Raw genomic sequence first — 15,386 nt, 5'->3', positions numbered from 1 at the left:
GAATTTTGAGGAAAAGCTTTCTTTTTCTAAAATTTCTATATTTATGCAAGTGCCTTCCCAAGTGGTTTTTAAAAGTATTTTGACAACCTTAATTGAGACTAATCTCTGAATATCACTTTTATTTTTGTTCTTTGATGCCAATTCACTGCTGTAAATAACCAGGTAATAGTTAAGGTTAAAACAGAGCTACCAGCTTTCCTTGAAACTGAAAACAGAATTAACAAAATAGATTAAATCAGTTGTTTTATCATTTAATATAAATAAAGTCAGAGTTGACTCCTGACTAGAAAATTAGTGAAATGGAGCCTCTTGGGAAACTTTCTGCCAATTCTTCCACTTGAACTTTGTTTTTGTGGTGTATTTGCCATTGTAAACTCACTGCCAGTTCCTCTTTAACTTCCAGGCTTCTGGGGGTGGTGGGTTGTTTTTTTTCTGGTGGTGATTTGTGGTTCATGCTGAAAACATTGTAATTTTTTTGTTCTCCTTTCAAGCTGTATTACGTCAATTTGAGAACAAAAACCGGAACCTACAGGTGGAAAAAAATCACAAATTTTAAAGGTCAACCTCCCACACCTCGTGACAAACTTTCCTGCTGGGTGTACAAAAACAGGTAACACATGAAAAATATTTCATTTGTGTTGATTGCAGAGAGAAGGTGTTAAGAAGTGAAGAGAATTCAGGTTTGGGATGGAGGAAACTCTGATTTTTAGCTTGACTTGCTGCAGGATTTTGTAACAACTTTGTACCAGAGTTTCCTCACGTGTGAGCTGAACTAATGGTAAATAAAACCCCACTTCAGGAGAGGAATGAGGTGTTTAGGCAAAGTTTATGGAATGTTTTTTACTTTAGAAAGCTTTTATGCATCTCTTACATGATTTTAGCACATTAAAAACAGTATAAAAATTTCTTTCTCTCTTGTATTCATTATTTTAAGCATTGAATCCATTTAGTATATTTCCAAGGATTTTAACAGCTGGCAGTTGCAAAGGCATTTCAGTGATTATCTTTATCTTGCAAGGACTGACATTTGTGTTGGAAAAGTGACTAAGTGTGTTTAAAAAACAGACTTGGCTAAACAGAAATCCTCCAGATTTTGTGTTTATTATGGAAAATGTCTGGATAATGAGGCAGAAGTGATCACAAGCAGGTGCCCTGTCAGTGCTTTATTATTAAATCTGTTGCAAACAAGTCAGAATGTGATTGATGGTGAATATTATCAGATGGAAATGATTTATCTCTTTCTGGACTCCACAGCTAAAGAGGTTTTGCATAAGCTCTGCAATGCCCCTGGGTGCCAGATCTTGGTTTGTAATTCTAATTTACCTGCAAGAGATAGGAAAATACAGATATTTGAACAACTCCCTAGCTGTTAACACAAGGCTATTCAAAATGAAATGCAATTTTTCAGGGTTTTGTGTCATCTGCATACTGAGAAAATCACCTAATTTTAGATGATAGAATGGAACTTTTTGGTGTAAAAAAGATGATTTATGAATGGCCCTTTCCTGGGTGGAATGTTGGGCTGGGAGGTGTGTGAGGATTTGCAGTGGGAGATTGAGCAGTGCTTGGTTGAAAAAATATATTTTAAACCAAAAAGAGACTTTTTGTGTCCTGTGGGACAAACCTTGGAAACATTTCTTGGCAGAAGTTGGACACAGAAGGCCAAAAAACACAGCAGGAGCACAGGAACTTCACTAGGGAAGGAGGCATTTCACTGTCCTTGCTGTTATTTCTTAATTTTGCCTGAAAACAGAGCTAATAATAAACTTCTGGAGAGAGGAACAGAGACTTTGAGATGTCTTGAATAATTTCCTTGTGTGGGTTTCAGTCAGGTTTGTTGAGGGTGTGGCTGTGACCTTCACCTTGCTTGGGTTTGCATCATCAAGTGCAACACAAAATATTCTCATTGTTTATATTACTGCTAGTGCAGCAGTAACCCAAAATATTCATTATTATAGCTTATTCATTTTAATCTTATTTCCAGAACAGCTCAGTGAAGTGGTTTTGTTGTTTCAGGTTAATTTATTTTGGAGGTTATGGCTGCAGGAAGCACAATGAGCTCAATGATTGTTTCGATGTCCACGATGCGTTTTGGGTAAGAGATTTGTCTCCATTCCCACTGATTTGTGCTTTCTGATTTGGAAAAAAAACCCCATCCTTTTTATCATCCTTGATGAGCATGAAAATCTGATTTCTTTTTTATTTATAGCATCAGCAGAAATGCAAATTTGGGAACTTTTTAAGGTTTGAAATTCCAGATATTGCACGCTGGGAGTGGTGGTTCTTCCACATGTTCCACGTGCTTGGAGTGCAATGAATTAAATTCTGTCAAAGCAGGAAAAAGGCAGGATTTTAATCTGAAAGCATATTTTAAAGCTGAAACTCCCAGAAAAAATTATGATTTATTTATTTGAAGTAACACTAGGGAATTCAGAGCTTCCCAAGTCTACCTGACAAGTACTCTGAGTTAATTTATTGAATTTATTCTCCAGAAAGATGCCTGGATAATCAACTTTCTTACAGTAATTTCTTATAATTAATAGAAAGATGACTGATCAGAGTATTAACAGGAAGCTCCTGACATCAAATATTAAGGACTGACACACAATAATTGTTTTTTTACAATCTATTTATTTCTCAGTGTGTTACAGTAAAATTTAGAAGGTGAAATTTGCTGCAGTGTCTGTTGTTGGGGCCCAAAGCCAATTTTCAGGTGTCACCAGCCTGAACATCCCTGGGTGCTGCTGACCTTCAACTGAATGCAAGCTGCTGCAGCATTCTTAAAAATATCACCACATCTTTTAATGAATTTGCCTGTTTTTGTGTATTTTCTGTTTGGACAGGTCCCTTGCAGGTTTGTATCCTTCAATAAGCAGAAAGAATTTTAAAATAAAACACAATTTTTTTAAAATTTCTTCTCTTTTTAGGAAGGACAGATATTCTGGGGATGGCACAATGATGTTCATGTTTTTGATACAACCACACAGACTTGGTCTCAACCAACAATTCGAGTGAGTGGTTTTTAGTCTCGCATCTTGACACAACTGGGATTTTAATGAGTTTGGAATAATTATTGTGCTCTAGAAATTGGGGACACCTCCCACTGTCCCAGGCTGCTCCAGCCCCAATGTCCAATCTGGCCTTGGGCACTTCCAGGGATCCAGGGGCAGCCACAGCTTCTCTGGGAATTTAATCCCAGCCCCTCCCCACCCTCACAGCCAGGAATTCCATCCCAGTATCCAACCTAAATCTCCCCTTTTCCAATTTGAAGCCATTCCCTGTGTCCTGTCCCTCCATCCCTTGTCCCCAGTCCCTCTCCAGCTCTCCTGGAGCCCCTTCAGGCCCTGCAAGGGGCTCTGAGCTCTCCCAGGATCCTTCTCCTGTCCAGGGGAACATTCCCAGTTTTCCCAGCCTGCCTCCAGAGCAGAGCCCTTTGGAAAACTGTATCCATGTATAATTAACATGGATAACCTGTCACAGATAACAGGAGAGATCTGCCTTACTGAGATGAATATATTCTCTAAAGTTCATAAAATCCAGGTGAATTTGTGTGAGAACTCAGCAGAAGTTGTGTATTTTAAAGAGTGTCTGACAGCATTTTATGGTCTTTACAAGATACTCTAAAATCCCTATAAAACCAAATGCAAAATCCAAAATGACCATTGCAAATTAAAAGCCAGTTTTGCCACCTTTAATCCTGATTTACCCAGGGAGGATTTTTTGGCACGTAGATATAACCTCAGATTTTTAAGGTGTGATTTCCAGAGGTTTTCTTAGCAGTTCCTGATGATTTGTAGGTCAGAAAATAAAACTGTCCAGGAGATTTTCTGGAGTTCTGAAGGATTATTTTGGTTCTTTCAGGGTGGAGATCCACCTCAGCCTCGAGCAGCTCACACATGTGCTGTGCTGGGGAATAAAGGTTACATCTTTGGAGGACGAGTGCTGGTAATTCAATATTTTCTTGGCAATCACATTATTTTCCTGGCAGGTTTTTTGGGGGTTTTTTTGTCATTTTGTAGTAGGAAAAAAAATCCCAAATGTCTTTGGCCTAACCTGGATGTTCAGGGCTCTGAATTCAGGATGCTGCTTGTCATCACCCTCTACAAAAAGAAGAATATTTCTGTCTGTAATGTTCATGATTGTCCCAAAAAAGGTAAAACACAGACGATTGTAGGGTAAATAACAGATTTAAGTTGGCTTTATGATTGAATTTTGCCATTTTTTTGAACATAAGTGTCTGAAATACAGATATCTGGAAGAGGTGATAGACAAAAGGATGCAATCTGTGCAATACAGAATTTAGGTTTGGATTGTGGCTGTGTAATTTTAACTCTTCCTGACTCTTTTTAACTTGAAAAAGCCATAGGCACCACCCCCCTGATTATCTGTGCCTAAAATCCATGAAGCCACACTCAAACCTCCCAGCAACACTTGGGATTTCTCCAGTGCTAATTAAAGGATATTTTCCACTCAGTTCCTCTCTGCTGAAGCACTGATGTAAGAAACAGATCCTGTAAGGCAAGTTAAAAACCTCCCCATTTCAGCGACTGTGCACTCTTGTGTTTTATTTTTAATTGAAGTTTTTAGCTCTTTTCACTACAGCTGATTTAGAACCTTTAATCCTACTCAGCTAGAGGATGAGCCTGGATGTTTTCTGTCTCCAAAAAGTGACAGTGAAGAAGCTTCTGAGAGCTCCCAGTGCTGTGTTCCTGTAGTTCTGGTCTAAAAAAGAGAAGGAATTAGTTTGGGAATGAACATATTCCAGCTCCACCTTGGAAAGCTGCCACAGCCTCACCCCTTTATTCCCAAATCCTGGCAAACAAAGAAGTGTAAAGCTGCACTTTGTTCCCCATTCCCTGATTTTCCTGCTGGAACATTCCTTTGGCAAATCTGCACTCCTTCCACTCCTGCTGCTCAGACCAGGCAGGGGCAGAGTGACCACACCATGTCCACCCACTTCCCATTCTCAATTGCCTCCCACACCTGCAGGAAGTTTTTATTTAAGTGCCTTTCCAGAGCAAACAGAAAAGAAAATAATTAAAATTGATCCTGTTTGTTCTTGCCATTATGTGACCTTTGATTCAGGATCTCTGGAATTGTTGCTCAAACCCAAGAGAGCTGCACTCAGCGCCTCCCAGAGCTGTAGGTTTGGACAAACTGGGTTTGCAAATAACTGAAGGAAATGAAGAGATTTTAGAAGAGATTGGAAAATCAGGGTTATCCATGCCCTGAGTGAGCCCTGTGCCTCTGCCCTGTGTGCTCACAACTGAACCCTTGCTGACCACAGCCAAGTCCTGCTCCTCCCTCAGGGAGCTGAGAGGGGAAAAACCCCAAAGTGGAGATGTGAAGGTCCCTGGGATGATTTGGTCCTGCCCTGCCAGTTATTCCTGAACACCTCCAAAACCTCCTTCCCCCAGGGCTCAGTGAGGGCTCCGTGCTCTTGAAGTGCTCTGTAGCTCCAGCTGGGGTTTCGTGCAGCCTCTGCCAGGGAAATTGTGATTTATCTGGAGCTCCCCTGTCATTCCTCCACTGCCCTCAGAGGATTTGCCCTCAGGCTTCTGTTTAACTCTGTTTGACTACAGCATTCTGATCTCAAAAGGTTTTTCTCTTCAGCTTCCTTAAAAACTTGATAAATTTCAGTGAAACCACTTGGGAACCTGTGTCAGAGAAGAGTGAGATTGTGGAAAGCTGTGTTTAATTCTGTAGGAGAGCAGCAAGTGTAATTTTCACCTTGGTGATTATTATTGATCCATTTTCTATCCTAGAAATAAATGGAAGGAAACATAAAAAAGGTGAGGGCACATTCAGTGGGGCTTGAGGAATTAATGTAAGTCATGAAAAGAAAAAGCTAAAGACAGCAGAAAACCACTAAATTTCCTGACACCAGCAATAATTCCTCCCCAAAGGATGAAGTTTTGCTTTTCTCCAGAAATTAAGGAGCAAACACGGGGTTGCTCTGCTCCTCCTTCTCCTTCTAGTTCACCATAATACAAATCTTCCCAGGGAAAAGGCTCTGCAAGGAACCAGAAAGGGCCAGGAAGTGTCATGAGGCTTCTCCTATTCATCTTTCTGGGAGGAAAGGGCACCTTTTTCCAAACTTGGAGCTAGAACTGGTAAAAGAAGATGATGATGGTGATGATGATGATGAGAATCAGTTGTACCAGGAGTCATTTGAAAACAGGCTCAGAAGTGTTATGTGGACTCAGTTCCTTCAGGTAAGCCCCTGGAAAAACAGAAATGGGAGAAAGTGGGAAGGAAGGAGAGTTAGTCCAGAAGTTGATGCGAGTCTTATGTTTGATTTAAGTGGAAAAATTTCGTGTTGAGAATGAAGTAAATGAACCAAAGCCTTTGCAGCAGCTCCTCACACATCTGGTGCCTTAATGTAAGCATGTTTGTATTTCCTGTCACCCCTCCTGTCAGCAAAGCTTAGAAGATCCATGGAGCTGCAATCCTTCTCTTGGCCAAGCTTGGAGCTGGAATAGCTTTTGTTTGTAAATTCAGGAGGAAAAGCTGCAGAATTCCCTGTCCCAGCAGGGAGCTGGGAATAATGTCACCCTTAAAGCCTTTCATGGTGCTAATCCTGAGACAAAGCAGGTCCTGCTTAACCACAGGGCTGCAAGGAAATGAACTTGCCAGAGATAAGCAGAGTGTCTCAGGAGAAGCTCCAAGGGAGATGCCAGCCCTTTTAGGAGGCTTGGTGCTCTTAACCCAATTAAAAATCATTTTAGGATTGGTATTAGAATGATGAAATAGAGCAGGAAACAAATCCATCAGAACCTGCAGGAGAGCTGTGTGGCGAGTGATGGTCCTGTAAACCTGTATGGTTCCAGCTTCCCAAAAAAGGGTTGGGTAGAAAGGTGCTTTTATTTGTTAAAGGCCTGGATCTTGGACAGCTGGTGGTGTTTTGAATTCAAAATGAGGTTGCTGTAATTTTTCACTTGTCCAGCTGTTGAATCATGAGAATGCAAAGATTATAACACATTGATTTCCCAGGGAGCAGGAAACAGAACGTCTCCATCTTCTGCCTAGGAAAGGAAAGTCAGCGAGGAGGTCTTGAACAGGATCCTTTGGAAACCTTAATTTTCAACATAGCAACAACTTTCTTTGATAGATACCCTTCATATTAAATTGTATTACTCCAACATGATTGAATATTTTCAGTTGTAGAGGCCAGGATGTTGGGTTTGCCCCAAATGTACAGAAGATCCCAACTGCATTTTGCATTCTGCTTGGGTGATTTGTTCCCCTCACCCCCTTCAAAGCCACCAGAAGGAGCAGGAAGCTGGATAGAATTGTCCTGGAAGACAGATTGTTCCCCTGGCTGTCAGCTGGACCACACTTGGTTGGTTTTGATCACTTTTGAGGGATAAAATGGCTCAGACAATGCCCCAAACCCTCACAATCCGCTTGTCTTTATCAAATGCTGCTTCCCATTCCCTTCCCAGGACAGCAGGGTTAGCAGTGCTTGGCAGAGGAGGTTGTAGCATTCCTGAAAACCTTGCTATTCCCTGAAATCCCTGAGACTTCCCAGGGCTCTGCTGGACAGCTCTGGAAGTCCCTCAGCCTCACTGCTAGGGGTACAAGCACTCCTTTCAGCCTAGTTCTGCCTCAGAGGATCTGCAAGCTGGAGAAAGGCTTTTGCTAATAGATCTATGGACTTCCCAGGGAGAAAAGGAGTTGGAAGGTAAGGCAAGAAACATTTCCCTACTTCCCAGGTGGTTTTTGTAGTTCCCAGGGGAATCACAGCTCCCAGTCAAGCAAAGAAATCCTTTTATCATCTTTTCTACCACCCCCAAGGCAGTCAGACTTCCTTCATCTCAAATCCCAGGCAGATAAGTAAGTGGAAAGATCTCCCATTTTATTTTATGGCAAATGCTAAAGGGTTCTAAAACCTTGCTGGTGGTCACTTTGTGAAAGGAAAAGAGGGAAAAGCTCAAATGAAGGACTTTTTTCTGGGAATATACAGAGTACAGCACTACCAGGATACTCCAAGGAGTAGTGACCAGACAGGAGGATACAAACTTCTGATCCCATGTCAAGGAAAATAACACCAGGCAACCGTAGGAGAGTAAAACACCTTCTGCATTCCCCTGCCAGGAGTTCTGTGGATGGAAGTTAAAAACATTTGCAGGAACTGGATAAATACCACAAAGCTCTTCACTTTTAGAAGCTAAAATTGGCCCCATAGTGCTGTTGCATGACTGGAAATATTTCTGCCAGGCACTTTTCCTGAGTTGCATGGTTTTTGTGAGGAGAAAAGCTTTTCATCTGCCACAAAAATTCAGATTTATATTAAGGCACGTGGGTACAGATTTCTTCAAACCATTGGTACTTGGAATATTCTGTCCCAGGAAGGCCTCACTGAAATGTCTTGTTTATTGTTTGCTTAAAATAACCCGAGTGGGATTTTATTTCTTTGTTTTAGCAAACCAGAATGAATGATTTGCACTGCCTGAATTTAGACACTTGGACTTGGTCTGGAAGGTAAGTTTGCCTTTGTAACACTTAAAACTGAATTTAGAAGATGGAAACATATTGCTAAATAGTTCCAGAGCTATTCCTGCAGCTTTTCACAGAGGAGAATGAGGGTTTGGGGATTTGTAACAGCTGCTGGGTTGTGATTTCAATGGAATTGAATTTGAGAGTGGTTACTGAGCTTTTCCTGCTCTGCAGCAGAGCATTGATGGTGCTGTTTAAAGCACAGCGTGGAGTGATTTAACACCATTTATCCATATGGAATTCCAGGTTTTAGGGCTTTTTGAATGCTGAGTTTCCTCTCTGTAGTTGGGCTAATTACAGCACAAATTGGGAAAAGGTCTCTTCTACAAAACACCATGAAATCCTTAAAAAATGAAGTGTGTTTTTTTTCCAAAATTCAAGTTATTTCTATACTGTGATCCAAGAATAGTTCATAAGACTTATCCATGATTTAGTATAGTATATATATAAATATTTCTATATTTATGTGCTGGGTCTCTGTAAATTTGGGAATCTTCTGTTCAGCTCTTGCAGCACCTCTGCAAAGAGTCTTTGAGAGACTGAGCAAAGAGATTTAAGACTAAAAGAAATATTTAAGATATTAGGGGAAAAAAAGGAATTTTCAGTGTCTGCTGCTGTAGGCAGCTCACAGGAGATAAAGTGTTTGTATTTATTCAGTATTTATTTCATCTGATCACAAAAGGAGCCAATAATGATTTATTAATAAATGATTTTATTTACTAACCAGTCAAGTTTTTTTTTCTTACTCAACTCTACACAGTTTTCTTAAGGAATTGCATAATATGAACCTGCTAACCCAGGATTATCATCCAGCAGGAGATTGCAAAATTCATTTCAGCTGCCCCTACCCAGAGGTTGCTTTCCCTGCCTTGAGCTCTATTAAATTGTCATTCAATATTTGGTTATTTCTTGTACTGGGATCATTTCTCATGCATGAAAATTGAAATTTTATCAATTATCAGTATCTGTTTGATTTTTGGTTTTTAACCCAGGCTTTCCCTTAGCCAATTTTAGACGCCTCTTTTCTTGACTTGGATTCAAACAAATATTGCAACTTAGCCTTGAGTGCCAAATTTAGCAGGGCACTTTTGCAATCCCTGTTTAATTATCTCTGATAAACTGGTTTTTTTGGGGATATCAGGATCTTTACTGTTCACATTCTCAAGCAAACCCAACTAAAATAAAATCAATTTCAATGCAGCTCAGCTAAAATAGATTTCAAATCTCTATTTTTGAATATGAGATTTTATCAATAATAAACCTCCATCTGTTTTGTGCTTAGGAAATCCCTCTTTACTAATATTTATCTCAAAACCTGGGTGAGCATTTTATGATTTGAAAATCATAAAATGAAAATAGCTTTTGGATCAGAGGTAGAGCCATAATCCTTTTGTCATTTAAAATCATTTCCCCTGGAGTGAAGAACCTGTAGCCTCTCAGGATTCATCCAATTTTATATCAGTTAACTGTTTTTGTTTCCCTACATGTACATGGAAGTTCTTTGGGTATTCAATCTGTTTTTTCACTGGGAAAATACCCAAGGTGCTTCTAGGACAAACTGAAATTTTCTGCCAAATTTATTTTCATAATTGTTTGAAAATTTAGGGGGTTTTTGTTTGTTTGTTTGTTTGTTTGTTTCACCCAGGATTAATATCAGTGGAGAGAAACCCAGAGATCGCTCCTGGCACACGCTGACCCCCATAGGGGATGACAGGCTTTTCCTTTTTGGTGGACTAAGCTCTGATAATGTTCCTCTGAGTAAGTCATTCAGAGTAATAGAATTAATTATAATTCTGTTGTGCATTTCAGATCACACAAACAGGCTGTGGGATTGTCTGTAGGAGTGGCTTTTGTAGAAAAAGCAGCTTGTTTCCATGAAAAAAACTGAAATTTGCAAAAATAATTTTAGGATAAGTAATAATTTCACAGATAAATCCACTGGGATGAGATGATTTTCTCCATTTATCCAAAAGAAAGAGATTAAGGTGTGTTTTAATTCCAGATTTCAGTGCAGTGAGGGTTCTGGGACAACATTAAGTGAAAAAGAGTGAAAAGAAGCAGCTTCATGAAGTGCTGATGTTACTTCTGCCTAAATTAACATGCTCTTAGAGCCATTTGTGTGAATCAAAAGATCGTTTTTTGTCCCAAAAAGCCCTTTAATGAGTGTTCTCCCATTGCAGGTGATGGTTGGATCCACAGCATTGCAACAAATGGATGGAAGCAGCTCACCCATCTGCCCAAGAGCAGGCCCAGGTACAGAAACACAAATCATGGGTGCTGAAATGCAATCATTTCTCAAAATGAATCAATTTTTAAATTCTTGAACAGCATTCTTAAAGAGTATTTCAGAATATTAATGCAGTGTGGTTGAATAGTTTAACACATTTTTTTTTGCCTTCATACCTCATTTTTAATTTGTGTATTTGATGCTTATTTGGATGAGAAGATGTTTTTGTGGTGAAGGATCTGAGTGTCCAACCAGTGATCTGGTTCTCTGTAGCCAAATTATTGTTATATAAACAAAACCATAAAAAATGGAGGAATTAATAGCCAAGGAGAATAATAAAAGTTCATTAATATTTATACAGTATTAGAAACAGGGGAGGAGAGAACCATGAAAAAGTTGATGCCTCTTTCAGGCTTCAAAAGTGAAATTGATTGTTAAGCCATTGTTTGAAGCATTACCTGTGTTTCTATGTTAAAAAATATTGAACTGATTTGCTGTAGATAATAAATATTCAGATTTTCATTGAATTAATTCCCTGCATTTACCCAGGAACTCCCAGCACAATTTTATATCATTTTTTTTCTGATACAAAAATGTCCAGTTCTGCTCTGCTCCCTGCCTTGTTACTGAAATATCATCACCTTAATTAATTTTCTTCCTGTTTTAGCCTGTTCTGGGCTGTCTTTTAAAAACAACAGCCACAGCTAAACCAACTTTTCTGCCTTCTTACCCTTCCAACTCTTTCAATCCCAAACAAACTCTGACCTCAGCCTCACCAAGTATTTTTGTTTTATAATCAGTGATCTCTTCACGATATTTAAGGACTGAGGAGTCTTTAAACACAGGAGCAGGAGCAGCCAGGGGTCTGTGCTCAGCTCCTGAGTCTCCTAAACCTTCCCTGTGATGGGATTTTTCCTGGAAAAGGCTGGGGAAGGGCTGGGATGTGCTGGGGAACAGCAGCTCAGTTGGAATCACCTCTGTGCCCTGCTCTGGCTGTGGGGTTCAGGGATTCCTGAGCCCCAGCTGGTTCCCAGGCACTTCCAGGGGATTTTGGGATTTGGGTTGTAGGGCTGAGGACCTTCCCTGGACCTAAATCTTGACAGAACTAAAGGACCTCCCCTACTTCAACCAGAACCCAAAATCTCATTGAATTTTTCAGGAATTCACAGAATCTTAGGGTTGGAAGGGGATGGCTCCTGGAATGGTGGATAAAAGGAGCCACACCAAAAGCCTGTCCATACACTGAACTGGTTAAATGTCAAGTGTTTGTACCATAATTTTATTTTCTGCAGGATCTCTGCAACTGGAAAAGCTTTAAATCAGTTCAATTGCTCTTAAAATGCAGTGCAGTGTAATACATCTATGTGTACTTCTTTTAGATATTTTTCTTATTTTGTAATAAAATTCATCAGTGTCTTTTCCTGATGCTTCTGCAACTCCCATTCCCTCCCTAAATTTCCTACAGAAAATTTCCTTCAACCTCCAGTTTTAGCAATTTCTAAAAAACTGCCTTCTCAGGTGATCCTGAATTGTTAGAAAATACTGCTCCTCTCTCTGTCCATCAGTTTCACTTCAGCCAATTCTGCATGCTGGGTTTAAATAGAGAACAAACTGTTTTAACTCCTGGATTCCCAATGTTTTCATTCCCATGTAATGCTGTTGCTGTAGCTGGAAGAGCACTGTGTGATTTCAATAACGTGCTTTGTTAGAATGTTTAGGTGATAAGTTAGAGCAGCCCATGGGAGGACAGAAACTCTCAGGCAGTAGGAAAAGCCTCAGGTTGCGAGCTAGGATGTCACCAGAGCCCAGGCAGGAAAGGCTTCCCAGTGTTCTCCGTGACCAAGCCCAGAGTTTCCCTAATGCAGATCAGGGAGAGACAGATCTGTCCACAGGTATGAGGTAGGGAAAAGGTGTGGTACCTCCTAAGGACTGATGTGAAGGGAGAAAGAAAGTGGGGACGTTTGTTTTTGCATGAAACTTCAAGTGGTGCTTTTGGTTTTGGTTCAGCAGCTCTAAAGTCCATCATCAGTGGTGCTAGAGCAGAAAAATCTAATCATGAAAAATCAATCCCACTGCAGGATCTTTCTGCAAGATTATAAAGTCAGGCTTTGCTTTTGTGGGGTCTTTATCATAAAACTTCCTTGGCGTGGTGGAAGTTATTGACTCCCAGAAAGTGATCCCAGGAATCTCTGGGGGAAGGGTAAGACTGGAACAGGATAACTGGAGATCCAAGTGTGTCAACACTGAGAACCACCCCCAGGCTAAAAGCCATGAGAAAATTGTCCTGAACCAAAGAAAGTGGAAAATTGCAAAAGGAAAAGCTTGGCAAAAGCTTGGTTTGTAGAGTTGCTTAAAAATTTTCCACTGTGGTGATAAGTAAGACAAAGTTTATGTGCCCAGAATACAGAAAAGTCAAATAATGACAAAATATATTGGTCTGTATGAAAATAACTCTCACAAGGTGGGGAGTCACGTTGCTCTCTTATTTTGTTTTATTAAATAAACAAGTATTTCTATAAATAAACAAATATATTTGAAGGTGTTATTTTTTAAACTCTGAATTAATATCTTGGTCTTGCTGGTAACACACAAGTCCTTGTTTCTCAGGCACTCATTGTGTTTCTGGTTTGATTTCCAGGTTGTGGCACACAGCCTGCCTTGGGCAGGAGGGAGAAGTGATGGTGTTTGGGGGCAGCAAAGATGATTTGCTTTTTATGGACACGGTCAGTAAACTGGAGAAGAAATCCCATCACTGGGATAATTGTAATTGATATAAAATCATGGAATGGTTTCAGTTGGGAGGGACCTTAAAGTCCATTTAATTCACCCCTGCCATGGGCAGGACACTTCCCACTATCCCAAGGTGCTCCAAGCATCATCCAGCCTGGCCTTGGACACTTCCAAAGATGGGGAGGCCAAAACCTCTGAGGAAATCAATTGATAAATATATTTTTATATATAGGATTTTAATTGAAAAAAAAAAAAAAAGCAAAACCATATTGAGTTTGGCTCAATTTGCTCAAATTGGTACCTGAAACCATTACAAATTATAGACCACTGAGGAAATTATTATAATTTACACACTACAGATTATAAATGGATTATAATTTACACACCACTGATTCCACTGAAGAATCCCCACCTGATTTCTTGACAGACAGAATAAAAAGGAATTTGTAACTCAGATGCCTTACAAACAGTTGGTCTAGTCTAATATTTCTAAACCATGGTCATAAATGTGACATTAATGGAGAAAACTGCTGAGGTAGAGAAGTTGTTTGTAATGGTTCTTTCTTTCTCTTCATCAGGGTCAGTGCAGTGACTTGTTGATATTTCAGACTCAGCCTTACTCCCTGCTCAGGTGAGTTGGAGTTACAGAATCCCAGAATGGTTTAGGCTGGGAAGGACCTTAAGTCCCAAATCCCACTGTCCCAGGTGTTGTTTTAGCCACGCTCTCCTGCAGAAATTGGGTGAAATACCCAATTACCTCCTCAGGAAATACCTGAACCCTTCAATGTGTGATGCTGCTGTGTCATTCCCTGCACGTGCAGCCACAACACCTGTAATTAACACCTGTAATTAATGCACATCACCAGCTTTAATTAGGCTTCATTTGTTAGAGTATAAACTATTCAGTTCAATTATTTTTTTCTTCTTCTTTTTTTTTGTTTTGTTTCTGTTCCTCAGGCTGTGTCTTGACTACATTGGGAAGAACGCAGCTCTCTTGGAGAACCAAATTCCCTGCTTGCCATCCAAACTTCTGCAGGAAGTGCTGAAAAAAATCACTTTTTGGGCTGCCATGACCCACAGGCAGGAGAGGAAAGCTGAGACTGAGAGACAGAGCCAGCTCCACTCCACATGAGCCAGGGCAGGGAGCTGCTGGAACACCCCAGAGTGGTTTGTTCATCAGCTTTGCTGCTGTTCCACTGCAGCTCTGTGTTCAGCTGGGTTTCTGAGTGAAGTTTGACAACAAATCCTTTTTATGGGAACCTCTCGTTTCCTGCGTTACAGAAAACTGATACAACTTCATTTCTAGATAATTGTTCACCTCTGCTGTCGTGGTTTTGACCACCCAGCCCTCACAACCTTTTTGTTCTTTTGGAAGGGGACACAATCCATTTCAGCTGGATAAAATATGGTTAAAGTCTAAAAATCCTCCTTGGCCTTATCCCCATCAGCCTTCCCAAAAACATAAATTCAACTCGGTGTCTTGGGGACATTTACACTTTGTCAGTCTTAAAAATAACAAATTTTGCAGCAGCACCACCACCAAATGTTGATTCCACCAGGCTCTGACCGAAATCCAACCGTGGAGCCCCACGCCTCACACTCCAAATAGGAGAATCCATCAGGGAATTGTGGAGTTTGGAAGAAAAAGCTGCAACCAGCAACATCACCTGGTCTCTGTAGGAAAACCTCAGTTCATCACCTGGTTTTACTGTTTCTGTCATCAGGAAGTCCTTTTGGAAATAAGTTGTATATTGTATTTTGGATGTGCAAAGTTTATATTTCTTTCTTGTTAAAAAAAAAGAACGACAACAAAGTTGCTTATTTATTGGTTAAAAAAAAAAAGCAAATGTAGTACTGGTTATTTTTCTGTTTCAAATATTTAGTTAACAGGAGCACAGTCATTAAAATTTTATAGAGAGTTGAATCAAAA

The 15,386-nt window shown here is 40.1% G+C and overlaps 1 protein-coding gene across 3 annotated transcripts in view; it reads left to right on the top strand.

Moving 5' to 3' along the window:
* KLHDC1 (kelch domain containing 1) overlaps positions 1-15,386 on the top strand; it is a 19,437-nt gene extending 4,051 nt beyond the window's left edge. For 2 of the 3 annotated variants that reach the window (XM_086892896.1, XM_086892898.1), the window contains exons 4-13: positions 492-610; positions 2,017-2,095; positions 2,928-3,011; positions 3,862-3,945; positions 8,426-8,484; positions 10,145-10,257; positions 10,680-10,752; positions 13,365-13,449; positions 14,035-14,087; positions 14,414-15,386. In XM_086892896.1, coding sequence (XP_086749022.1) covers positions 492-610; positions 2,017-2,095; positions 2,928-3,011; positions 3,862-3,945; positions 8,426-8,484; positions 10,145-10,257; positions 10,680-10,752; positions 13,365-13,449; positions 14,035-14,087; positions 14,414-14,588 — 924 coding nt within the window. In that variant the 3' untranslated portion in view covers positions 14,589-15,386. Of the gene's footprint in view, positions 1-491; positions 611-2,016; positions 2,096-2,927; positions 3,012-3,861; positions 3,946-5,978; positions 6,216-8,425; positions 8,485-10,144; positions 10,258-10,679; positions 10,753-13,364; positions 13,450-14,034; positions 14,088-14,413 lie in introns of all 3 variants that reach the window. The other variant, XM_086892899.1, reaches the window with a different exon arrangement.

This window comes from Cyanistes caeruleus, chromosome 6, assembly GCF_971803275.1.
Source record: "Cyanistes caeruleus chromosome 6, bCyaCae1.hap1.1, whole genome shotgun sequence".
NCBI classification, from domain to species: Eukaryota; Metazoa; Chordata; class Aves; order Passeriformes; family Paridae; genus Cyanistes; species Cyanistes caeruleus.
The sequence above is the reverse complement of the archived record's forward strand: the minus strand, read 5'-3'. Positions and strand labels throughout refer to the sequence as shown.